This window comes from Odocoileus virginianus, chromosome 8 (genome assembly GCF_023699985.2).
Source record: "Odocoileus virginianus isolate 20LAN1187 ecotype Illinois chromosome 8, Ovbor_1.2, whole genome shotgun sequence".
Classification (NCBI taxonomy): Eukaryota; Metazoa; Chordata; class Mammalia; order Artiodactyla; family Cervidae; genus Odocoileus; species Odocoileus virginianus.
Genome location: NC_069681.1, coordinates 10412429 through 10439516, shown reverse-complemented (window position 1 = coordinate 10439516; position 27088 = coordinate 10412429). Strand labels below are relative to the sequence as shown.

At 39.6% G+C, this 27088-nt stretch overlaps 1 protein-coding gene across 4 annotated transcripts; it reads right to left on the bottom strand.

Moving 5' to 3' along the window:
* Positions 1–5628: 5628 nt before the first annotated feature.
* Positions 5629–27024, bottom strand: WBP4 (WW domain binding protein 4). Of its 4 annotated transcripts, none has more exons than XM_020879766.2 (10): positions 26866–27024; positions 25865–25937; positions 23381–23443; positions 23168–23291; positions 21322–21489; positions 20163–20209; positions 19491–19566; positions 17469–17674; positions 13205–13422; positions 5629–5999 (listed from the first exon to the last, which is right to left on the bottom strand). In XM_020879766.2, coding segments are annotated over exons 1-10 (1188 nt in total). In that variant the 5' UTR covers positions 26868–27024; the 3' UTR covers positions 5629–5788. The 4 variants fall into 4 exon arrangements, with proteins under 4 accessions (XP_020735425.1, XP_070327269.1, XP_070327270.1 ...); XM_070471168.1 differs by lacking the exon at positions 26866–27024 and adding an exon at positions 24636–25706; XM_070471169.1 differs by lacking the exon at positions 26866–27024 and adding an exon at positions 24636–24754.
* Between the last annotated feature and the right edge of the window lie 64 nt (positions 27025–27088).

The window sequence follows — 27088 nt, the reverse complement described above, 5'->3', positions numbered from 1 at the left end:
TCTGTCTTTAAGTCTATGTCTTGATGCTTTAAGTCTTCAAGCCACTTTGAGTCTTTGCGTATGGTATGAGAGTGTGTTCTGACTTCGTTGATTTACATGCAGCTGTCCAGCTTTCTCAACACCAGTCGCTAAAGAGACTCATTTCCCCATTGTATATTCATGCTTCCTTTGTCAAAGATTAATTGACTGTAGGTGTATGGGTTTACTTCTGAACTCTCTGTTCTATTGATCCATCTGTCTGTTTTTGTGCCAATCCCACACCATTTTGATTGCTCTAAGTTTGTAGTATTGTCTGAAGTCTGGGAGGGTTATGCCTCCTGCCTTGTTCTTTTTCCTCAGGATTGCTTTGGCAATTCTGTGTCTTTTATGGTTCCAAATTAATTTTAGGATTATTTGCTCTAGTTCTGTGAAAAACATCATGGGTAATTTGACCATGAATCACATTAAATCTATAGATTTCTTTGGGTAGTATGTCCCTTTTAACAATATTAACTTCTCCAATTCAAGAGTATGGGATATTTTTCATTTCTTTAAAACCTTCAATTTTCTTAACACTTTATAGTTCTCAGCTTATGTCTTTCACCTCCTTGGTCAGGCTTACTCATAAGTATTTTTACTATTTATTTATATATTTTTGATGCTATTTTATTTTATTTTTGATGCAATTTTAAAAGGGTTTTTTTTTTTTTTTTAACTTTTCCTTTCTGAATTTCATTGTTAAAGAAATGCAACTGATTTACCCAGTTTTATATTGAGAGACACTAAAGTTGCTTCCAATCTGATTTAGGAATAATGTTAGATTAGCTTTATACCTGTCATTTCTAGCATGTGTGAGAGTACCTATAGGATAATAAATTTCTTGAAGTGGAATGACCCGCTGTTACATGAATAGATATGTGCTTTTAAACCTTGGTGTTTTGAAAACTTGCTCTATTGGAGGTTGTATCCATCTGTACTGTTCTACAAATGTACATGTTGGATATGCCATGGTAAAAGTAGGTGTGGTCACTTAGGACTGAGGCTTGGGAGGACAACATTTATTATACTGACAGATCTCAGAGTAGAGATGACCACGTGCCACTCGGGGCTACAGGGGAAGCACCATATTCTGGCAGAACACGGGAGCAAGGGAAAGGTCTAGGTCAAGGTCTTTATTGGAGTTTGTTTGGGAAAGGCAAGGTAGGGGAGAATAAACAATTTAGGATTGGCTAGTCTGAACAATGGGGGGCCCCTGATAGCTCAGTTGGTAAAGAATCTGCCTGCGATGCAGAAGACCCTGGTTTGATTCCTGGGTCGGGAAGATCTGCTGGAGAAGGGACAGGCTACCCACTCCAGTATTCTTGGATTTCGCTTGTGGCTCAGCTGGTAAAGAATCCATCTGCAATGCGGGAGACCTACGTTTGATCACTGGGTTGGGAAGATTCCCTGGAGAAGGGAAATAACTCTGGCCTGGAGAATTCCTTGGACCATATAGTTCATGGGGTTGCAGAGTTGGACACAACTGAGTGACTTTCACTCACTCACTTAGTCTGAACAATTCCAGTGGACTTTGAGCTATAGAAGTGGTCTCTAGATGCCTGGGGGTCTAAGGCAGAGGAAGGCAGGTCTAAGGCCCTGGGATGCCTTAGGGCAGAGGAATACAGTACTGGTGAGTGAGAATGAGATAAAGAGGTGGCTGGGGCAATAGACGTGGGATTGGCTGCTGCCTGTGTGAAAGACGTGGTCCTGGGCAAGCCCTTTGTTAAAAGGGCTAATCCTGGAAGAGGCAGTCTCTCCAGCCGGCAAACTTTTTAAGATGTAGGAACATAAGATACAGAGAGAAAAAAATTATTGCATAGGCTTTAATTAACAGCATAGAAGATCACCTGTTTTCTCCCAACTTCACCAACACTAACAAACTGATGTTTGGTAATTTGGTGAAAAATGACAGCCAGTTGTAAATTTGAGTCATCTGTATTCTTTTTTCCCTCCTTTTCTGCTACTATTTTTCTCATTCATTCCCTAAAAATATTAAGTGCTTACAATAGGCCATGTACTTATGATGTGTGAGCAAAATAGACAAGGCCCTTGCCCTCAGGGAGCTTACATATCAATAATTGTATATATAGGGCCCATTAGGGAGAAAACTACACAACTTTAGAGAGACATAAAAAAACTAACTGAAAAGACAGTGTTGATAGATAATCAATGTCAGAAACAATGGTGGCAATTATTACCAACTCAATAGGTTGTGGTATGGGACAAGTTTTTTGGGGGGACATGCAAAGATGGCAACTTGAAATAATGAGTAGGAGCATTTTGAAACAGCAAAGTAGTATATGAGGGGTATCTGCTTTACCGGGTGTTAAAACATACTATGAAAACATAATAATGCCATCTGTGTGGTACAGGTACAATAACAGAGAACTAGAAACTAACTCTAGTTTAAATATGATGTACCTGTGTGTAAATAAGTACCACTACTTTGAAACGCTGGGCTGGAGGAAGCACAAGCTGGAATCAAGATTGCTGGGAGAAAATATCACTAACCTCAGATATGCAGATGACACCACCCTTATGGCAGAAAGTGAAGAACTAAAGAGCCTCTTGATGAAACTGAAAGAAGAGAGTGAAAAAGTTGGCTTAAAGCTCAACATTGAGAAAACTAAGATCATGGCATCTGGTCCCATCACTTCATGGTAAATAGGTGGAGAAACAGTGGAAACAGTAGTAGATTTTATTTTTTTGGGCTCCAAAATCACTGCAGATGGTGATTGCAGCCTTGAAATTAAAAGACACTTACTCCTTGGAAGGAAAGTCATGACCAACCTAGACAGCATATTAAAAAGCAGAGATATTACTTTGCCAACAAATGTCCGTCTAGTCAAGTCTATGGTTTCTTTGGTAGTCATGTATGAATGTGAGAGTTGGACTGTGAAGAAAGCTGAGCATCGAAGAATTGATGCTTTTGAACTGTGGTGTTGGAGAAGACTCTTGAGAGTCCCTTGGTCTACAAGGAGGTCCAACCAGTCCATCCTAAAGATCAATCCTGAATGTTCATTGGAAGGACTGATGTTAAAGCTGAAACTGCAATACTTTGGCTACCTGATGTGAAGAGCTAACTCATTTGAAAAGACCCTGATGCTGGGAAAGATTGAAGGTGGGAAGAGAAGGGGACAGGATGAGATGGTTGAATGGCATCACCGACTCAATGGACATGAGTTTGGGTAAATTCTGGGAGTTGGTGATGGACAGGGAGGCCTGGCGTGCTGCAGTCCATGGGGTGGCAGAGTTGGACATGACTGAGCAACTGAACTGAAATTTCATTATAGTTTTTCAGTACTTAAAATATTTGGGGACTTCCCTGGTCATCCAGGCTTCCCTTGTGGCTCAGTTGGTAAATAATCTGCCTGCACTGCGGGAAACTCGTGTTTGATCCCTGGGTTCGGAAGATCCCTTGAAGGGAAAGGCTACCCACTCCAGTATTCTGGCCTGGAGAATTTCATGGACTAAGTCCATGGGGTCGCAAAGAGTTGGACATGAATGAGTGACTTTCACCTTCACCTTCCCTGGTCATGCAGTGGTTAAGATTCTGCTCCCAGTGCAGGGGACCTGGGTTCGATCCCTTGTCGGGAAACGAAGATCCCACGTGCCACAACTACAGAGCCTGTACGCTGCAACTCCTCAGCCCACACTCTAGAGCTTGAGCACCACTACTAGAGAAGCCTGCGTGCTGAGATGGATCCAGGTGTCCTAAGGGTTATCCACATGTACCCAGTGTTAAAAAGCTCAGGGGGGAAGCACCCCACAGAGGCAATAGGGGAAGAGTATTGGGACTTTTTAAACACCTCTCTCTATATTTAATAAAAATACATTGATTTTATAATCTACCTATATATATATATACACATACACAGAAGGGCTTCCCAGGTGGTGCAGTGATAAGAGAATCCACCCAACAGCGCAGAAGACACAGGACACAGAAGATGTGAGTCAGGAAGATCTGCTGGAGAAGGAAATGGCAACCCACGCCAGTATTCTTGCCTGGAAAATCCCATGGGCAGAGCAGCCTGGTGGGCTACTGTCCATGGGGTCACAGGGTTGGACATTACTGAACTTTTGCATATGCATATATATAGAAAAGTATATGCAAAATAATATAAGAGAAAGGTAATGTTAGAAAAGGTATCAAGTATTTAACTTCTGCAAAAATTCAGGAAGTTAAGGCCGGTGTATTTTCTACTTATTCTTTCAAGGCAAATAGAAAAGTATTATTTTTCACAGTTTGATTTACTAAAATTGTCATGTTTGTCAAGTCTTTCCTGAGCAATCCTTAAAACCAGTCTAAGGCAAACTGACCTTTAAACTTGGGAATACTGTCATCTTAATAAAGGTAAAGGAGATAATGAATGCATCAAAGAGAAACACTTCACAGAATAAGGTGTGGTTGTGAAAATGTCTTTAAATTTGCATATCTTATATAAGCTAAATATATGGGTAAAACATAGCAGTATTCCATTTATGGTCTTATTATCTTTTCCAATTGAGGAAAGCCTAGCACCAAAACACACTGCTTATTAGCTAGATGACAAATGGGCTTCCAGAATGTACTTCTCCATAATGCAATACATTCGTGAAATACTCAAATAAGTACACTAAACAAATACAAGTCTCCAAATACTCTCTCAGCAACACTAAGTTGACACTGATCAGTATTAGAAGAAAAAATAAAAACTATTTGACTTTCATAAGTTTTTAATAAGCTATAATTTTCTTACATGTACACTAGTAACCTTAAAAAGACAAATATTTACTGCCAAATGTTAACTACTGTACAACTTATAAAAAAATATAATCTTAAGAATTTGGAATAATAAAGGGAAGGTACCTACTTCAAATGGATTAAATAAGAAAGTTCCACTTTTTAAGAAATTTAACCAGGAAATGGGAAATTTCCAATCTGCCTAAAGAAACACCAAAACTTTTCACTGAAGTCAGAGACCTTACTGTTTTTGTTCAAGACTTCATCTACAGAGTTTTAAATAAACCCTAAAAAATATTTTCCAGGACATATAAGGCTGGTGCAGAGAATGCATGACTAGGGAAAACGATTCCGTTTGAGTGAGAAGTTGTGAAGAACAGAGACGTATCTTGTTTACCATTACACCCCCAGTTCCTAGCACAGTGCCTGGCTCAAGGTGAAAATGCCGAGCAAAGGTTGTCACTTTGCGCTGAACCAGGCAGATACACCTATCTTCCTTTGGTCCGATTTTCATTCCCTATTAACCACTACCTGAGCTACAGTCCTGGTTCTTGGTCCTTGACCTTAAGTTGAAAACATAAGGAAGATATGCATATACTTTCTACATCAGCCTTTCTGACAGGATCCTCAGAATTGAATCATCATGGGCTATGAATCTTCTCTTATGTGGTATAACTCTTATTTTTTGGATAATATCGGTGTGCAAAGGTAATTCATTTTCAGTGCAGTACAAATATGTTCATAAGAGGAAGAATGGGACAAACGTTTTAAATAACAGATACATAGCATCTTATATTATGACATAGTTACCAGTTTTTAGACACTGAAGATAATACACTGTATTACAATGCAATGTGGTTGGCTTCCATTTTAGGAACAAAAATCAATTTCACATGAAAAAAGATTTATTTTAAATTCACATAAAATACATTCAGAGTAAGTCTAAATTTTTATCACTTAAATAATGTAAAACAAACACAGAGGAGCTTTTAAAGATGTACAGTCTCCATTATGTCCAAAAAGCACACATTAAAAGCTTTCTTATAATTACTGATCATCACCTCGTTGCCTTAAATTTCTAGACTTTCCATTTTCAATTCTTCTCTTTTTGAAGACTGGGGCCACTCCGTCTGCCACGACTCCAAGAGAAGTGACTGTTTTTTCTTTAAAAACCAGTTGAGGTTCCCCAGCAGCATCAGCCTCTGAAGTTGATACATATTCATTTTCAGTGTTTGGAAGTTCCAAATCTACCTCCTCACTGGAACAGAAAGAAAAACATAAAACCACTATTTGACAGTGTAAAATAAACTTTTACATAATATATGAGTTCACCAAAACCTCAAGGTCATCTTTCTAATGATAATACTGGAAATTAGAAGCTGGTCATTTTGGAGAAGGTGATTATTTTAAAATACTGATTTTATAATATTACTTAAGATACTGAGCATCCGTATAGGTGGACACACAAGGAAAAATCCTTTCTATTGTTTTGTTCCCATTGGGTATATCATTGAAGGAAATGCTTGTACTTATATATGAGAATATATATAAATGAGAAGTGTCTATGAAAAGGGATTTTGCCATGGACTGAGAAGGATTATGAAGGCTTTCACAGCACACAATGAAAACCATGGAGTCTCAATGTCCTGATGTAGTAGGACTATCTACTTGGCTGTTATAAATAATCAGATGATTAGTCCAGAGATCAGTACCCTATTAATGAGTCTACCATAGTCTCTACCCTCGACATAGTCAACTGGTCTGTGAAAGAGCATTAAGTCACACCACAGCCATTTGTCCCATCCATGAGCTTTTTGAACATGGACTAGGAAAACCATTATGTTTACCCCGTAGTAGCTAAGCATATAAAACTTGTTGGGAATCATACATTCTCCTACTTAGAGAAAGGAGTTCTGTAGAGATAAAGAGAATAAGGTCTGCAAAGAAAAGCAGGATGGGAGATGGAGAATCCTGCCAATGTTTCAGGCCTGGTTCCAGTTATCTGTGAGGCCCAGCCCAATTCCTGCCTCCCCTGCGGTTTTTAGGGAGAACCTTTCTGGGAATTTTTGGACTAATAACCTTCTTCCTTTCTTTTTTTCTTGTGAGGATCTTAGTTCTCCAACCAGGGATTGAAACCATGCTCCCTGCAGTGGAATTCTGGAGTCTTTAACAACTGAACTGCCAAGGAAGTTCCATTAACCTCTTCTTAAAATTTAAGGTAACTCAAGTTTTTCACTTGAAACCAAAAGACTACCTGGTCAGCATGAAAGGAAGAGTGATGACAAGAGAGAAAAAGGAATAAAAAGGTAAATGGATGATTTAAATGTCAGAAGTCTCAGATATCAAGAGTTGAGAACCCCTCATCTAAGAAGAGTGAAGATTAGTAAAGATCACACCCCCCAATCTCTGAAGAACCCGTGTAATGTAGTCATTCATCTTGATCTTTGGAAACAGAGGAAAACCTTTCCCAAGGGCCAGGAGAAGTCTGAAAGGTTATGGTAGATCTAGAGTAGTAGTTATTCTTTTTCTTTTTGGCCACACCACATGGCATTTGGGATCCTTTGTTCCTTGACCAGGAATTGAACCAGCATCCCCAGCATTGGAAGCACGGAGGCTAACCACTGGACGGTTAGGCAAGTTCCTCAAGTAGCAGCTGTTCTAACAGGAGCTGAATGTACACTGAATGTGTACCATAAAGCAGACTATGACAAGGCACCTGGAGTGGAAATGCTCTTTTGGCTTTTCGAGTGTCTTTTTTAGAACTAGAACGCCTTAAATTTTCCTTTTTTTCCTCTTTTGGAAACAACCTCTTTCTTCCTCTCTGAGTTTTGAGCTTAATTCAATTCACATCCAGTCAGAATTCACAGTGGTTAGTTCAGGAATGGGAACTGGGTATCTGATGAAAGCTAAACAGGGCCGCTTCTGGAACTGGTAAAGCAGCACTTCTTTATCGCTGGAATCTTTGCTGGTATAAGTCGAAAGCTTTGCTATCAAGTGGGGAGATCCTGCCTGAGAAAGGCAGGCAAGTCAGAGGAAAGCAGAGACAAAAGCTGGAGACCTTCACAGTGATTTCTCATCAACTACGGCTCTTGATAACTGCAGAGACGTGATTTTTATGTGTTTGCTTAGAATTTAAATTTAATATATGCTCTTCCATACAATTATCTTAAAAGTAACCAGTTTGCTTCCCTCTCACATAGACTGTGCGGAGAGGTCCACAGTGACAGTATTGAGAGCTTTTCACGGTCCAGTCTATATACACGTGGATAAACACACAGGCTTAGAAGAGGTCTCTAAGCACTGTAATAATTTTAAAAACTGAAATAGGAAGCTTGCTAGAACTGCAATAAACAACATAAAAGAAAGTATGTAAATACAAAGAATATAAGAACAAAGAAAATTTTAAATCTGTAATGCATAGGTCAAAACTAGAAAAAACAAAACTAAAAACTATTCTATATAATACAAACGTGAGGAAGCAGCTATCTCAGTAGATCCTGACATTATATAACAATTCCTCAAAATCTGACAAGGGGATGCAGGAAACAGGTGTGCTTACTGGAACAGGTCTTAAATCTGATTTGTTCTGAATACAGATGCCTTCCAAACTTTTCTTTACTGTATTAAACATATATGACAAATGCAACTTTTATTGGCTTTTCCTACTTTCCCTTAGATTGCCAACAATGGTGCTTCCCAAGAAGGCTAGCAGCCCCTGAAGTTGATGGGGTATTCATTCTTGGCTTTTTATAATTTTACAGAGGCGGAAGCTGAGGTTTAGAGAGAAGTTAAATAACTTGGTCAACCAAGCCATTATGGCTGTAATATTACCTGGATTAAAACCCAGGCCAGGGACTTCCCTGGCAGTCCAGTGGCTAAGACTGTGCTCCCAATGCAGGGAGCCCAGGCTCAATCCTTGGTTGGGGAACTAGACCCCAAGTGCTGCAACTAAGAATTCACATACTTCATTGGTCTGCATGCCACAAGTAAAGATCCTGCATGCCACAATGAAGACCTGGCACAGCCAAATAAATAAATATTTAAAAAACAAACAAAAAACCTAGGCCTGTGTTGATCTAAAACCTATATTCTTTCCCCTAGACCCCTCTGCTTCCAGGTGAAACTAAAATATTCCATTAGCCAAGCAGAGAAAGATTTAAGTAATGAATGGTTTGATGGCTGAACAAATGAATCTCTATCCAAGAAAGTCTATGACAGACTCACTTATTTCACAATCTTGGTGTTTTGTGTTGTATTTTGATAAAGTGATCAAGCCATAGTATTATTTCCTAACCGGGATCACGGTAGAGATAAAATAGAGAATGAGTCCATTTCTGAAATCATGGTCCTAGGAAATTCCTAAGTGGAAGCTGACAGAAGTGGCAATGAAGTAGGGAATAAACCCTTGTGACATAATCAGAGGAAAAGACGTTTGAAAGAAAGGTAAGAGACTATAAATAAAATACATTACAGAGAATATACCTTCCTTTCAAATAACTTCAAAAATAATTATATAAACACTTCCTGAAAACCATAGTCATTTCCAAATTAAAAATGCAAACACTGTAAAGGTTACAGTATCTGAACACAATGTAATAAAGGTAGAAAAAACAAACCAACCGACATAAGAATTTGAAAAATAAGTCCTTTTGGAAAACCACCAAGTCAAAAAAGTAAGCAAACACATGATATTAAACTGTTCTAAAAACAATGAAATCAAGAAAGCGTCTCTCAAAGTTTATGTGATATATGGACAAAAGTATACTAAGACACAATATAGCTTTAGTCAGTTTTAGTAAGAACTGAGAACAGACCCCTTACTCACCCACTGTCAGCAGTCTTAAGTGTTCATACGAAGAACAAACACAAAGAAACTTAAGAGGAGTCAGAGGAAGAAAGTTACAGAGGTAGAAATGAAGCAGCAGAAAAATCCATTAATAAATGGATATGTAATTCAATAGACAATTAAAAATAAGAGCTGATTTAATAAGGAAAAACATTCAGAAAACCTTCAGTGGAGACTCCAGTCTCCATCCCCACAAAATGATCAACTATTAGCTATCCATGAAGAAAAACTGCTTGAGTCCATTTAGGAAACTTAAGCAACATAATGGGATGAAATTATTCTCATGGTTGAGAATAACTGCAAAAGAAGAGAAGAAAGATAACTTCCCTTTGCTTGCATCATCCAGAAGGACACTGCTCAGAGACAAGAGGAAACCTCCCAGCTGGAAAGAGTTCCCCTCACCAAGAAAAGACGAGAGGGGTAAGACCAGCTGGTGCAGTCTTTTGGGCCACGTTACCAAAGACCTGCTTAGGTTTCAGCCCACCCACAGCAGCGAAGCCGAGACCTACAGAGATGGACAGGAAAAGGGAAAAAAATGCGGGGCTACAGAGAGCAGCCAAGGGGTGGCAGTGACTGCAGTTCACAGTGATGGGCTCTACGGACAAACAAAGCCGCCTGTGCCGCCGCAGAAAGAACCACAGCTGCTGCGGATGCCCCACAGATACCAGCAGGTACCATGGTGCACAGCTATTCGTGCTCGCGGATGCCAGCTGCCTCCGTCCCTCTCCCCTCGCCGCTGCAGTCAGCTCAGGGTGCTGTGCAAGATGGCAGCCTGGACGGCCCTCCCACGGCTGACACCACTGCCGCTGGCACGCTTCAGGCGAGCTCCTCCAGCGGTGTGCTTGCACGCTGCTGCCCTGCCACCTATCAGCAGCCTCCACTGCCCAGAGGGGAGTAATGCACACGGGAGACGATGCCAACAGCTCGGGTCTCTGCGGCCGCTGGCCTGTGGGCCTGAATCAGGCCCGGTCTTCTCTGTCACTGGCCTGCACAACCCTGCTCCTCAGGAACCAGCCCCTGTGGCTGCATACCGGCATGCCCCGAGCCTGACCCTTGACACCATCCTCCACCGCAGTGTGTATACTCAGGGGGAGATTGTGGAGCCATGAGAAAGCACCCCAACAGCCAGGGTCCCTGAAGCTGCCGGTGAACCTGCAACTGACCCTGGCCCTTGCTGCCTGCCCGCCCTCTACACCCACAGGGATCTCAGCTGGCCCTGCAGCCGAGTCGTCGTACCCCACCAGAGCCAGCCACCACCACCGCCTGTCCCGGCCTCCGGCTGCTGAACCTGGAGGTGCTCCTGAAGACCCCAAAAGCCCCTGGGGAAGCCCTGCAGTGTCTGCTGAGGACCACACAGCTGTTGGATCCTAGTGACCAGAGCTAAAGCGGTGACACAGCCCCTGAATCCAAGGCTGCCAGATGCCCCTGCGTTTGGTGCCCTGAACCACTAGAAAAATCCCACGGCCAGAGGAGCCTGGTGGGCTACAGTCCATAGAGTCACAAAGAGTCAGACATGACTGAGTGACTGAGCTCACACCTATTATGAGCCAGTCACTGATTTTAGTCCTGGGGCTGCAAACATGAGACTTACAGACAGAAGCTGGATAGAAAATCCTACAAAACACCATGAGTAAAAAGAGTAAAAGTGAACGATATTTTTTGATGAAAATATGAAATACTGAAAATATTGTTGCCATAATTTATTTGTAATATTTATATAAATTCTATACTTGTTGAACGCTTGCAAATGGCTAACTTGGAAAAAATAGGAAGAGACTACTTAATAAAATTTGGAGAAAAAATATAGGGAAAAACCATGAGATATCAGAATGTATCATATAAAAAGATATATTAGATCACAGTAATTAAATCCTTATGGTACTATCACAAAGTCAGATGGATTAATGGAACAATAGGTAGTCAGAAGCAAATTGGTAAATTTAAGAGTTAAACAAAGATTAAAAAAAGGCCACTTAAAAATGGGGAAGAGTGGAAAAAAAAAAGGCGGGGGAAGAATGGTACTGGCAGAATTGGTTTGCCAGGGAAGATAAAAAATTATTGTAGGATTTTATCTCATACAATGTATCAAAATTATTAAAGATGGATTAAATAATTACACAAAAAAGGCCACACAAATCAGGAAGAAATATAAGTATAAACTTGACTTTTAGATGAAAATAGGTAATAGCAATAAAGCAGATCACAAAGGAAAAGAAATCAGACTAGTTAAACATAACAAAATCTGACACATCTAAAACCATTATAAGCACAATTAAAAGTCAAACTACAAATTCTTCTACTAATAAATGGTTAGTTTCTGTACTACATAGAAATCTTATGCAAGTAAGGAAAGATTAATACTTTAACAGAAAAATTTGCAAAGCATATAAACAGACAATTCACAGAAGAGGAAATACAAAACACTACTAAATACAGGCATAAGAAAAAAAGTTTCAACCTCACCAGTAAATCTACTTAGGAAGTCAGACACAATCCATCACCTGTTAAACTGGCTGATGTTAAGAAGAATGGTTTTTCAGTAAACTTATCACAGGGAAAACAAAATACTCAAATTTTAAGACATCTTAGCTTTAAAGTATAGGTGATATTGGTATAGAAGACCATTCTCCTATTGTAAATCACTTAATGCAGTCTATTATTTCTGCAACTTCAACACACACAGTCAATATACTTTGGTCCCTGGCACTATGCAGCATTGAATACATATTTGGTAATATTTCATTAAATAACATAAATAAAACCTGAATCTTTACTGAAGACAGGTACATTCTGTATGCTTTCACTAAGGAATCCCTCCTTATCAGCGCCGTATATAAAGCTGCCCCAAACTCGCATTCCTCCACCTTGTGAAAAAGTATGACTTTTCCATCAAAGTATAGTTTAACAGTGAATAACTTCACTATGAAAGTATCCACAGCACTAGTGTTTTGCAGAAAAACTGTTTAATTCATATAGATACTTTTTTCCTACCCAAAGATATTTTTTAAGCATTTAAGAAACACCAGTGTGTGAAAGTGTGGGTGAATTTTCCTTTCATTGTGTAAATGATCCAAAGATAATAAGTGATATGAACACATAAGCTAATCATGTAAACCAAGTAACATTTCTACCAGGACCTTGTTTAGTTGATAAAATCGCTATGCTTTATGAATAAAAACTTAAAACCTTGGGTGAAGTGTCACAGCCATTTTCAATACAGTAACAAAACAAGGGCTGTTTTCTTGCCTTTAGATAGATTCCATGAGGCATGTACTAGATATGTAGAAATTTGCTTATCTGATAGAATAACCATGGTAAGTGTGAAAATACTCATGTACATGGCATGTTAGTATGATCAATAGAAATGTCATGTCTCTGTAAGAATGAAAGCAATGCTTAGTTTTACTTTAAAAAAATAAACAGCTTACATTTTAAAATATTTAATTAGAGAAAATAAAACCACTCTAGAAATAAAAGAAACGAGCTACACTTTTTAATGAGCACTGTATTCCTGAAATTAAGTACTACAATTTACGGAAGTACTGGGACATAAAATACTTGTAATAATATAGGACAGGATTAAGTTATAACTGCTGGATTAAGTTTCAGGTACTTACTGGGACTCAACTTCTGGTTTAATTTCCTGCCATTCTCCATATGGGTTTGGTTTTTTATGAGCTTTGGGTTTTTCTTCATTTGGACCTGATGAATTCTTCCCTTGGGTATTTTTTTCTTTGGGTTTTTCTTCACTTGGACCTGATGAATTCTTCCCTTGGGTATTTTTTTCTTTCTGTGTTTCTGGTTCAGTTCTTTTATTAGTATTTTTATTTTTTTCCTGGAATGTCAAAGTCAAGAAATACTAGTAACAAACCTCAAAGAAAACTGCCAGGACCAAAAATTTCTTTAATATAGTCTTGCTACTGATCTATAAATAATAATACATTAACTCAATAGTTCAAATTTGCACATAACACAACAAATGTACATGAAAGGACTTCTTTAATGCTTGATTAGGTTTTTCATTATATCTAAAATGCTAACATACCATGGCCAAGGCTGTTAAGAAATATAATGACCCCTCTACCTGTTCAACACTTAGAGACATACACAGGCCTTATTCATCCTCTCTTCTCCACTTTACTGCTTTCTCTCCTTCTTCACATGTCCAACAGTGACCTCCCTTTAACTGTGCCCCTTCCGAATTTAATGACATGTCACTGGACCCTTCTATACCCATTACCTACGTAAAGAACTCCTGGTGGCTCAGATGGTAAAGAATCTGCTGGCAATGCAGGAGACTCGGGTTTGATCCCTGGGTTGGGAAGATCCCCTGGAGAAGGGAATGGCTACTCACTCCAGTACTCTTGCCTGGAGAATTCCACGGTCAGAAGAGGCTGGTTGGCTACAGTCCGTGGGGTTGCAAAGAGTCGGACAGGACTGAATGACTAACACTCAGCCAATTAGAGTTAACTGAAATCCATCTGCACACTGAGGACACTGCCAGAAATTTACTGGCCTATACAACTGGTAATGACATGAAATTAGCAAAAGACACACCCCTGAAGGAGAAGCAGCTTCTGCAGAGCCCCTGGGGAGAACTGGTGCTTTTACGGCACCCCTTCAACTGGGATAACAAAGCCCTGTGGCTCAGTTTAGCCTCTCTGCAAACTGTGCTACCATGGGTGCCAGTCCTGGGACTGTTCTGTTTGCAATGCTTTGAATGGATGTTAATGCATTCTCTTATGCTGCTGCGCTCACAGAACCAGGACACAGCATCAGCCTTCTCTAGCAATCATGACTGCTTCCAGACCATGTCATTTTGAAAATAAAACATTTTTTCCGAGGACATGAAACTTTTTACTTTGCAATAAACGCCTCCTCTGAGACCCATGCCACCTTCTATGTAACTGTCCTCCGTTCTTCTGCAGTGGTCTAATGACCTCTGACTACTCCACAGAAGTGGGGACACTGGCAACTCGGGCACCACGTTCTCTCTGTTCAAACTCTTGTGGTCATCCTAGTGCTTAAAAATTCCCGACCCTCAGTTTTGTGATGCACAAAACCACTGACTCTGGCCTTCACTATATTTTAGTAACCTAGTAAGGTATTTTCCTCACATGTAGCACCTGGTGCACAGGTAGTATTCAAATATTAAATCCTCACATTTATGTTCCTGTTAATTTGAATTAGGTCATCACTCAGAAATGCCCCACTTGTGAAATCTTTTTTGGAAATCTTTTTTTTTTTTGCTAAATAACATTTCCTTCAAAAATACGTTTGATTCATGATCTTCCTACATTTGATTTTAAAATTCAGCAATAATTTGTGAAATCTTAAAAGCCCAACAGTGTTACTCTGCTGGCTCTCTGGCCCCCTCACTTCTGCAGTACTTCCTGTTCAACCTCGCCGCCATCTCTGCTACTGTAATTTCCTGTGCTCTGAGTTGGCTGGTCTCATCTAGACTTCATAACTTCATATTCTTCATCATCAGGCCCCCGCCCACAGAGAATCACTTCACAGACATTCCTTTGCTAGCACCCTTAAATATCTTTGTCCCTATGCCTGTCTACTGTAAAAGATCTAAATATCTCCAACCCAGGTCTATCCAACCATTGGTCTGTCAAGTGTTACCAAAAGAAGAGCCACACAACACTCAAACTGATGAACCTTCAGAGTTTATGAGATCCAATTTCAGCAGACTTTAACACTGTGGAGTAATATGCCCCCAGTTATTTCTTCTCCTGGTCCCTTTAGTGATTATTCAAAATAAATATTCAGCTCCACAGGGCTGAATTAATCACTGTATATTCATATCACAGAATACTATTCATCCATTATTTCAGTAGATGAAGACTTAATGATGTTCTCTGTGACAGATTAAATTGCAAAGTGATAATAAAACCTTATTACAGTATGACTCCATATTTTGCTTAAAGCAATGTTCCAATCTGAATACAAAAATACTACAGACCAGTAACACCAAGGTATTTACTGATTTCTCTGGCAAGTGGCCAGATTATAGTTTGTCCTTTTTTGTTTATCTATACTTTGAAATATTTTGTTTGCTTCAAGTTAATCATATCTGTCTCAAACTGGATGCTGGGTTACCTAAACTGAACTATAAACACTGAACTATAAACACTATAGAACTATAAACACAAAAAGCGTTGCTGCTACTCCTCTACAAACTGGATACCTTCTTCACCCTAAATTCCACCAAGATTTATGGAGTGTGTAGAGAAGTTGCAGGCAAAGGCAAGACCCTAGGGAAGGCTGCAAGCACCCTCTCTCCAGCATCCTGGATATTCTTTCACCTCTCAGGCCAGTACTCAACTGTGGATCAATGTTACGTATCTTGTCCCTTTTGGCATCCAGGCTCCTGATTGCTCCTAGAAAGGTCACAAAAGCAGGAGGACTAGCAAATCTATTGTGTGTGAGCATGCTCAGTGGTGTCTGACTCTGAGACCCCAGGGACTGTAGCCTGCCAGGCTCCTCTGTCCATGGGATTTGCCAGGAAGGAGTACTGGAGTGGGTAGCCATGCCTTCCTCCAAGGGATCTTCCCAACCCAGGGATCAAACTCGAGTCTCTTGCATCTCCTGCCTTGGCAGGTGGATTCTTTATGTGCTGAGCCATCGGGGAAGTCCAGCAATACTATTAACACTATTAAAATGTTGGTTTTACTTTCCCACCACGGCTGGGCACTCAGCACCACCAGCTGTCAATCCTCTTACTTGGTTCATTTTCTCTCCCACCTTGGCTCAGGGATTATTTGAGTCTGTTAACGTTGTCAAGCTCCCCAAAGTTCCTCTCAGCAAACAATCTTGATTTCTTTACACATGAGTAAGCTGAGGCTAAAAGGCATGACTTTTTCCCTGACAGCAACTCATCTACAGGCAAACCTTACAGAAAATTAAAGCCTTACCTTCCTACAGAGAATGAGTAACCTATTCACCACTTACCTTTGTTGGTATTCTTTTGGAGTTCCTCCTCAGGAAAACATCACCACTACAACTCTCTCACACTTAAAAGTCAGTATGTAGCCACCATCCTATCATTTAATTTCTACTTTTCATTTCATATCCCAACCACATACACACTGTGAACCACTTTTCATCCTCTTGTAATTTGAGTTTTACCTCCTGAAACTCTGGTCCAACCATTAAAAGGCTATCAAGGACTTCCTGTCTGCACAATTCAAAGGGTATCTTTCTTCCTAGACCAAGTCAGCCCTTGATGCTCTCTACCCCAGGGCTTCCCCAGGGGCTCAGTGGTACAGAATCCACCTGCACTGCAGGAGCTGCAGGTCCCGTCCCTGGGTTACCGAAACTGAACTATTGAGCCACTCGAGTATCCTTCCCTGGAGAATCCCATGGACAGAGGAGCCTAGTGGGCTGCAGTCCACAGGGTCACAGAGAGTTGGAAACGACTGAGGCAGCTTGGCATGCACAGGCTCTACCCCACGGGCTGCTGGGACACTGGACTCTCCTCCTCTGCAGACCTTTCTAACCGCTCTCTCCCCATTCTGCCCTGTGGGCTTCTCTCCCACTTACACTTGCATGTCTAATGTTTCCCGAGGTAATTTTTCTAGGTTACTTCATCCCTTCTAAGACTTAAATTACTACTAGTATTTTGAGGATATTCAAGTTAACATTTCGAGCCTTAGACATTCATCTGTGCATGTTCAGACAGCTCTCTGGATGTTACAGAGGCATCTCAAACTTAGGAGGTCTAAAAAGCAATTTACTATCTTGCTGCTATCATTTATCCACTGCCAAAAGGCATGCATATCTCGGTTTTATTTCCACCTTCTACCAGAAAACTGAAGAGTCTATAGATCTTTTTATCAACTAACAAACTGTTGTAAAGAATTAAGAACCTACCTTAAACTTTATTATTAGCTTTTGTGTTTCTGTTGGGATCTCTTCTTTTTTTTTCTCCTTTCCTGCTTCCTGTTCGCCATCAGACTCACTATGTGAATCTGATGATTTGGACTCTTCTAGGGTGCCCAGTGACTTTTCATTGACTTTACTAGAAGGCAGATCACCGGAGTGTGGAATGAAATCATCAGGTTTTTCCCATCTGGATTCTAATCAACACATTTTAACAGTCATGTTATTTAGTTACCAATGCTATTTAAAAGTGATTTCCAATATAATGTTTCCTATCACAAGACATTATTGAGTGACAACACAGTATCTGTTTCACACCATCACTTGATCAAGAAGATAAGCATTCTCAAAGATCTTGCTATTAGCTTTCAGAAATTAAATTCAAGCAATCTGGGTTCACTAGATGTATCAACTACAGCCCCAATGGAAAGAGACTGAAAAACTGGGTAATACATTCTGAAGACTCAAAATTTAACCACCACCAATTTCAGGAAACATGGTAATGGACACACAGGAGATTTTCTGAAATTTATTTATCACAAAATTTCCCTGGGATCTTCACAAAGTGAAATAATATGGCAAAGATCTGAATACATAAAATTTGTCATTTTATAGTAAGGAGAAAAAAAACACCTCAGTTGAACTATACTGCCACCCAGTGGTTTGTTGGGTTTTTAGTAAAATGAGCAGCTCTAATTATCTTGCAGTTATTCTCTTTAGTTTAATAAAACTGATTCTAAAATTTATTGTTCAACTGGGAAAGTTTTAAGAGTAAAAGGGGCTCTATTAATAATCACACTGGTCCAGACATAAACTGAAATTGTTGGGGGCAAATCAATATGTACAGTCCCTTATTAACTGCAGGAAACTTTCTAGCACTAGTGAAAAACAATACTTTTCCTTGCCTCTATTTCACATAAGTAACAAAAGAGTTTTCATGAAAAATTTGTGAAGCATCTAATATGTACTAGGCACTGTTTGGGGACCCTTACAGACACAGGACCATCATGACCTCACAGAGTACATGATCGACACTACTTAAGAGCAACTACAGGCTCGGTGACTTGCCCACAGTCACAGAGCTGGTAACGGAAGACGCTGTGCACTGAGCTCACTCAGATCTAACCCCGGAGTTATAAATTATTTTATATCTATAAAGATTTAGTATATCAGGTTTACTGAGACAGAACCACTGTCATCATTGGGCAGACTGGGTATCTACCTAAGGGAGATGAAAACGGTCTTTTCCTTCTAAAAGACTTAATGCTATGTAGCAATCTTTGGATAGCAGGAATCAAAAAACAACAACAAAAACCATCTCAGAGTTACACCAATACTATAGCTATTTTGGTAAATTTAACTGCAGAAGAAATCAACTATAATTATTGCAAAGACTAGTTTTATGAAATTAGATAAAATCTTAATTTGAAAAACTTAGATAATAATTAGGTAACAATAATTACACATTTTCTAAACATTTATGTAACTGAAAATTATTAAAGTGAAAACTAGACAGCCTTAGCCACTGCTAAAGTAGCTTCAGTTCTGCTTTTTAAAAAAGGAGAAGGCAAGTTGAATGAGTGATCTTCCAAAGCAAAGATTATATTTCTAAAATAATCATGATAAAACCAATCACAGTGGAGAAAGTAAAAATGAGTTTTGAAGTAAAATTTGTGAATGCAGTGTCACTTGAGAATAACAATGTACAGCTCAGTGTATTACAGAAACCTCTCTGCTTTTCCATTGTATTAATGCTTTTAAATTATAAAAAATAATACACTGGAGAAGGAAATGGCAATCCACTTCAGTGTGCTTGCCTGGAGAATCCCAGGGACAGAGGAGCCTGCTGGGCTGCTGTCCATAGGGTCACACAGAGTCAGACACGACTGAAGTGACTTAGCAGCAGCAGCAGCATACTAAAATTCTCAAGTTCAGACAATTCACCAGCAGGCTAATGAGCAGTGTCAGGTACAATTTTAGATAGTTTAAAAGATCATCAAAGGTACTACTTACCCCCTGTTTCAGTATTATAATAATAGGTATAGCCATCTTCACTTAACCCTTCTATCCACACAGTCTTCCCTGTTGCCTAATGGGAGGGGAAAAAACCCAACATAAACTGAAGATGTGATTATATATTAGATAACTAAGACAGTCAGCCAACCTTTCCTTTCCTATGGAAACCTGGGAGTTGGTACTGATCACGGCCAGGAACCTGGTTTGTGTTAGTCATAAGCCACCTTTCATGAATGGAATATCACACTTCTGAACACCTGGACAGTTCTTTGCAGACTGACTGGAATATGTAAATGGCTGCTGCTAAGTCGCTTCAGTCGTGTCCGACTCTGTGCGACCCCATAGACAGCAGCCCACCAGGCTCTCCCGTCCCTGGGATTCTCCAGGCAAGAACACTGGAGTGGGTTGCCATTTCCTTCTCCAATGTAAATGGCAACTGACTGCAAATCAACTAATAACATTCGCCCTGCATGGACTTTGAGGGTAGACAACACTTTTCCACCTCCATCTACCCTTTTAACGAAAGGATTATAGAAACAAAGGAACAAAGTGCCTGGGGGGATTGGGAGGCTTATCTGCAAGTAAATCCAATTAACTAAACCCAACAAAATTCCCAAAAGCCAATCACTTTAAAGAATAAAGAAAATACTATTAATGTGCTTCAGTTACCTTTTTTAAGTTCCCTTGAAATCCTTCAGGTTTCTCCCACTGAGATGCTTAAAGCAAAATATACTGTATTTGTAAAATCTTTCCAAAATAATTTAATTTGGCAAATATTTACAATATATTCAACATGAATGAAATACTATGTGTCTGTAGTTTAACACATAATTCAAAAATAAAAGAAACAATATACACCCTAGTAGTATCGTGTAGAATACAGGTGAATGCTACGTACCCAAGAAGGAGCGGACGAAATGAAGGAGAAGAAGTTACTGGTGCTTCCACAAGAAGCATTAGAGCCAGAGAGGGCTCCCCTTAAAGCCTTCTTGGAATTCAGGTTTGATAACTTTTGAAGGCATGAGAAGGCCTTTTGACATCTTGGGGCAGGGGAGGGTGAAAGATGGAACGAATGACTCAAGACAGAAATAAAATGAAATATGCAGGAATTAAAAACAAGCATTGCTAAGAGAAACAGTACATAAAGTAGGATGGTGAACAAAGGCAGCAAGGAATAGGCTGCAGAAGGGGGAAAAATGTAATTAATGAGTAATTACTATGTAAAGTTAAGACAATATTTAGCATATAATTATTTATGGTTCACTGCTAACTACAACATGCACTTCACTAACAGCTCAGTGAAAACTCTCAAGAGATTATTACTGTTTCTGTGTGGTCAAAGACTGACTGTGACTCTTCAGATCTTATTAATTCCCACAATATTGGTAGCCCAAGGTTTTTTTCCCTCATTAACTCTCCAGTCTCATCTCCTACCTTCCCAACCATTCTTAACTTTTCTTCTACCCATTCCTTGAATATATGTACCACCCACCCTTTTTATTTCTTGTTCTCTACTTTCTCCATGTGATTCATACACCCCTAAAAGTTAAAATATTTACAAAGTTTTAGCAAGAAAATATAAAGCTACATATTTATTTATATTTATAGTTGATAAGGAACTCACTATCAAGTCTTTTAATGATCACCTTGAATCACTATGAAAAGGGTACATTTTTTAAATGGCACATAGTTGTTTTTTTTTTACCACTGTGGAAAAATGTAGTTACAGACTTTCACTGTTTAAGTGTTCCGATAATAACTAGAAGTTCTAACACAAAATAAACTGTCAGTTATCATTTTCTACTGTCTTTATGCCTAAATGACGTACCTCCTGTGATAAGATCATAATAGTAATGGTGACCCTCAGAGGTTATGCCTTCTACCCATCTGCCCTTTGAAGGGTCTTTTTTCTTTTTCTTCTTTTCTTTCTGCTGATTTGATGCAGAGGCGGGTGGGACAGTGCTGGTTACTGGTGACACACTTGGCTCGGAGATCTCTAGAGAAAGGTGAAGGAAGGGTAAAGTAGCTTATGTAAAGTTTTCCTTTCTGGTTTAATAATTTTATTCCAATCAAAAGCCTGACAAGATTCCTTTGGGAACCTGACACATTACTACAAAGCCTATTTGGAAAATGAAACATGCAAGAATATAAGACTATCAAGGAGAACATCCCAAAATATATATATGAGGCAGACAAACGATAAATCTTTATAACAAATATGACAGAGGGTTAATGCTCCTAACAAAGATCCCTTACAAATGTAACTTTCTAACTCAAAAGTGGGCAAAAAGTCAAAGGTAACTCAGAGAATTAACATTATCTTCACTAATAACCAAGGAAATGCAAATACATAAAATTGTTTTTGCATTAGATCAACACTGAAAAGAATAACCAAACCCATTGTTAGTCAGTCTTATCCATCAGGTATTTACATGGGTGTAAAAAATAGGTAGTTTTTACGGCTTTGCTTTTTTCCAAAGGAATAGTTATTTCCAACATCAGTTAATAAAATAATTTTATTTCTAGGAAAAGTGTAAATCAGCCCAACACTTGTGGAGACAGTCTGATTTCATCAATCAATTTATAAAACATTTGCACTGCAAATCTGCAATCTCACTTCTAGAAATTGAGCCTACAGATATAAATTGTGAAAACGTGCCTGCGTAAGGGCGCTCACGGAAATATTTTTTCTAACAGCGAAAAACTCTACGAATCCTAAATGTTAATCAGGAAGAGACTAATTACATAAAATATGGCATTTTAATACACACATATATACACATACACATATATACAATTCAGCCACCAGAAAGGACCGTGCCATTTGCAACAACATGGACAAACCCTGGACACATCATGCTAAGTTAAATAAGCCAGATACAGAAAGACAAGTACCGTATGGTTATCACTTAAATGTGGAATCTAGAAAAGTCAAACTTGTAAAAAACAGAGCAAATAGGGGTAGTTAACAGGGGATGGGGGGTAGAGGGATAAGACTGACGCTGTTTAAGGATACAGATTTGCAGTAAGTAGTAAACAAGCCAGAAATCTAATGCACAGTTTGAATATAGACAATGATATACAATTATGTAATATGATAAATACTGCTATAATACAATCACGTTACAATAAATCTATCACACTAACGTACTGTAAACCTTAAATTTACATAATGTGTCTAAGAGTCAATAAAAAAATTAAAAAGTAAAAAAAACTCTACTTTCTAGTAATAAAGTCAATTATCTGTCCACAAAAGGTTAATTCACTATAATTTAACTACATAAATAAACATGATTCATAGTTTTGATGGTATGGATAGAGCAAACTGGGGTTATAAGGCAAGGCCTATTTTTTAAATGAATAGATCCATTTAGCCAAAAAATTAGGATCCAGAAAAAACTCAAGTGTCTCTGAAATGAACTCCTGGCCTAATAAGACAGAGCAAGGGCTAGGTAACCCCTAGTATAATACAGTTGTTGTGAATGGAGGTACTGAAAGCTGAAGATCAAAAGCAAAATGAAACGCGGACGAGCAGAAGTCCCAGAGTCTAAACAGGGCTGAGATACACAGGCACAGCACTGAGAGTACACCGAGCGTGCACTCCTCTATGCAGGCAGTAAGAGCTCACTCAGCACCTGAGGTGCTCCTTTTGAAACACGCTGGCTGCTCTTTACCTGACTCTAGGCCGAGCCTCTTCAAATCCTCCTGGTATGCTTTCAGGGCAGCTGCCTCCATTGCTGCAAACTCCTTTGATGCCCTTTCTTCCTCCTTCGCCTTATCCAGGCTTTTCTGTTTAATCTACTTAAGACACATATAAAGGTGAATGCTAGATAAAGGGCTGATATTTACAGAGAAAAACTGACAAAGAAAGAAACAAACTAGAATACCTCACTGATCCTCTTCGCCACATTTTCTTTATGATTCTTTCCTCTTTCATGAAATTCAATGCTCTTGAAGGTTAAGAAAAAGACAAAAGACAAAGGAAAACTACACATCATAATGTTCACAGCAAAGTAACAGTAAATAGGGAAATGGAACATAACAAAATTGAAGTACAATTGGCAGAAAAGATAAAATTAATGTTCATGCAAACTGGCCCTTTTAATCAAATGATGCTAAGGAACCAAACCACATTATTTATTATTATGCCCTCTGACAAGCTGTCCTTTGGTGCTTAAAATAAACTATGATGACCATATTAATAAAGAAATATACAAGGTACCCTTGATGATTAATCTAGTGAATATGACTGTAATAAGGACTCAAGCAAGACATGAAGCCAAAAGAGGAGTTGGGGGAAAAAAAAAAACCTCACACTTCAAGAAACACCTCCTGGGGCTTCCTTGGTGTCTCAGTGGTGAAAAGTCTGCCTGCCAATGCAGGAGATGCGGGTTTGGGAAGATCCCACACACTGAGGAGCAACTAAGTCAGCGCACCACAACCACTGACCCTGTGCTCTGTAACAAGAGAAGACACCACAATGAGGAGTCCACGCATGGCAACGGGAGAAAGTCGGAGTGCAGCAACAAAGACCCAGCAAAGCCAAAAAGAAATCAAATAAAAAAAACACCCGTCAACATAAAATGTCACAACCAATGAGTCTAGAATTTGTACTGCTCTATTTGCCACATTATGCTTAAAAAAAATAAACAGTGATTCTTAGCTTCTCCAAATTGAGAGAAAAGTAAGCATTAAAAAATGCCTTCTAAATTGTAAACAAATACTATTATACAAAGTGTTAATGGTACAAAATGTAAAACTCCTATGCAGGGCAATCTAAAATTAGGCTGCTGTAATAGAGAACAAAGGAACTCCTTATACACTGATGATAAAAGAGCATCAGGAAATGCTGTCCAATTAAAAAAAATAAAACTGTGGTGCAAGACAGTATAAACAGCATGCTACCTCCTATGCACATTGGAATCTACAGAAACATTTAGATACAGATATGGAAGCACAGACAAGAAAATGAAAAGAGGGGTAACCTATGAGGAATGATGATAACTGCATGGATGGGGACTGAGCTGGTGAGTGAATATTATTACCTATTTAAAAGCCAGAATGCTCCCTAAATTACAAATGTGTTGTATGAAATAAGAAATTTCTGGTTAAGTTTGCAAAGTTCTGTCAATAAATTCTTACCTAATGCACTTGCTGAGTTACTCTAAAGTACTGCTGTGAATTCCTCTTTAAAGTGTGACTTCGTAAAGCAAATATTCATCCTCTATTTTTCATATCTTGGTTTCCTAAAGTTGGTTTTACTATACAGAGAATATTAAAGGCCCAATCAAAAATAAATTGTTTCTAGTTAAAGGTTAAATCAATGTGTATTAGCCATTCAAGGAAATGAAGAAAGACTATCCTAGAAAGAATTATTTTCTCTAGATAACTCAAAAACTTCACTGAATTGCTTGCATACTTCCAAGGAAGAGAGGCTATCGGTGATTTGTGTAGCTTTTAAAACTTGTGACTTTTTTTTTGGTAAGGATGGGCAAAATCAAGCAAGAAAGTCAAGAACTTTAGCAACTATTCAAAAAGAAATAAACAAAAAAAGACAAAACTGAAAAGTATCATCAAACTCTTTGCCGATAATAATAAATAAATGTAAAAAAAAAAAAAAAATGTCTACCAAAGAAACATAACATGGTTACAGATGGTGCTACTATTCTTTTACCCATCCACCTCTACCAAGTAATAAGGATACGAATATACGTCTAAAAAATATCCTATCAGTTATCTACTACGTACACAGTACAAAGACATGCATGAGATGGGGTGAAAAAAAATCAATGGTGTCTTTCGTTTTATGTCTTAAGAGGTGAATATGGACTAAAAGATACCAACTAACAACGTGCTTAAAGTTTGCTATTTTCATATTCCATGACAAAGATAATGATGTCTTTCAAATTTAAGCATTTAGAAATATAAAGCTCTACATCAAATATATTTAACTACATTTAGAACAGAAATATACAAGGAAAACTACAATAATGTTGTTTCTTTTCACACGTTAAGGACTTTCTGCTTTTACTTTTCTTTGTATACAACAATATTACAAACAGCACCTTCATAACCTAGGTGTTTCATAAACATGAATGTGATTACCCACTCAATGTCCATTTCCTGAATGTGACTGAAGGGCCAGAGAGAAATAGTTTGGCTTAGTACATAATCAAATTTGGGCTGATGATAAAGAAGAAGGCTGTAGCTTTCCTACAAGGAATAAAAAACACAACAGAAATTGTTCGATGTTGTGAAAAATCAACAGCAACGCATATGAAAGTACTTTGTAAGCTCTCAGTTGAGATAAAAAAGGAACATCTCGCATGAATACAGTATTAGGAGACTCTCTAATAGAGGAATCATCATACAGGCCTATTGTCTGCGATCCAACACTTGCAGTAATCACAGAATTTCTTTGGTTGTGACTTCCAGTAGTCTGCCCTGGAAAAGAAAAAACAAGTGTATTTAGAATCTAAAAAGGTAATTTTTGCATGATTTACGTCTTCTTAGAGTTCGAAATGCAAGCTTCAGAATCTTGTTACACACAGCATCCTGCTTTATTATTTAGCTGATTGAAAGCAACCAACTGAAATTCTGTTGTCACTAGAGTAAAAAATTCTGCACCGGATTTAAAACTCCCTTTAACAAAATAGCTTTTAAAAAATGTATCATTTGTTATTGTCACCAGTGTAAAGAAACAAGGAACAGGTTGGAGAAGATCATCCATTCCTTTCTGGCATTTTTGGAGTGAGGTTACCGTAATGGAGACTTGAAACTCATAAAGTTCACGTTAAATCAAGTTATTTCCACTCAAAAAACTAAACATAAGACGCCTATGGTGGGAGACTGTGGCTCCTCAGAGACTACCAGTTAATAGTTTGTTCTTGAGCCTCAAGACAAGAGAGTTTGGAAAAGCCAATGGCTCTCTCAGCTGGCAAGACCAAAAATTAAAGTCATAAGCTAACCAGGGCTGGCCGCTTCTAGCAGGCGGAGGCGGCAGCGGTGGCTGCAGTCCAACCCTACGGTTTCAAAACACCCCACGGTTCAAGCGCCACCAGAACGAGGATGCCCGCGGCTCCCGGCGGTGGAGGCGGCAGCAGCCCTCCGTCGCTCCACGGCGGCCGTCCTACCTGCAGGGGCCGCCAGCCTCCCTCCCGGAGCCCGCGCGTCCCCACCCCGGGACGGGGAGAACCGGCCCCGCCGGTCCGTGGCCGGCCCCGAGCGAGTTAAGGGCGCTTCCGTGGTCACGCCCCTGGCCGAGGGCGGACGGAGGGGAGAGGGGCGGTGGCGGAGGGAGAGCCCCGGCGGGCGAAGGGCCGCCCGGAGAAACAAGACCTCGTTGTTTGAGAGCCTGAGAGACCCGACTCACATGACTGGACCAGGCGCTCCGCGGGCCGCCCCCGAACCCGGCCGAGGCCCGCGTTCTCCGCGCGGGGAGAACTGGGCCCCAGCTCACCACGAGGCCCACCGGAGCCTCGGCGCGCGGACGCCTCCCACCGTCTCCGGGGCCCGCGTTCCGGCGCTCCCATCTACGGGTGCCCCAGCGACCCAATCCGCGTTCGCGCTCTCCTCCCCCGCGCCCCCCTCGAGGG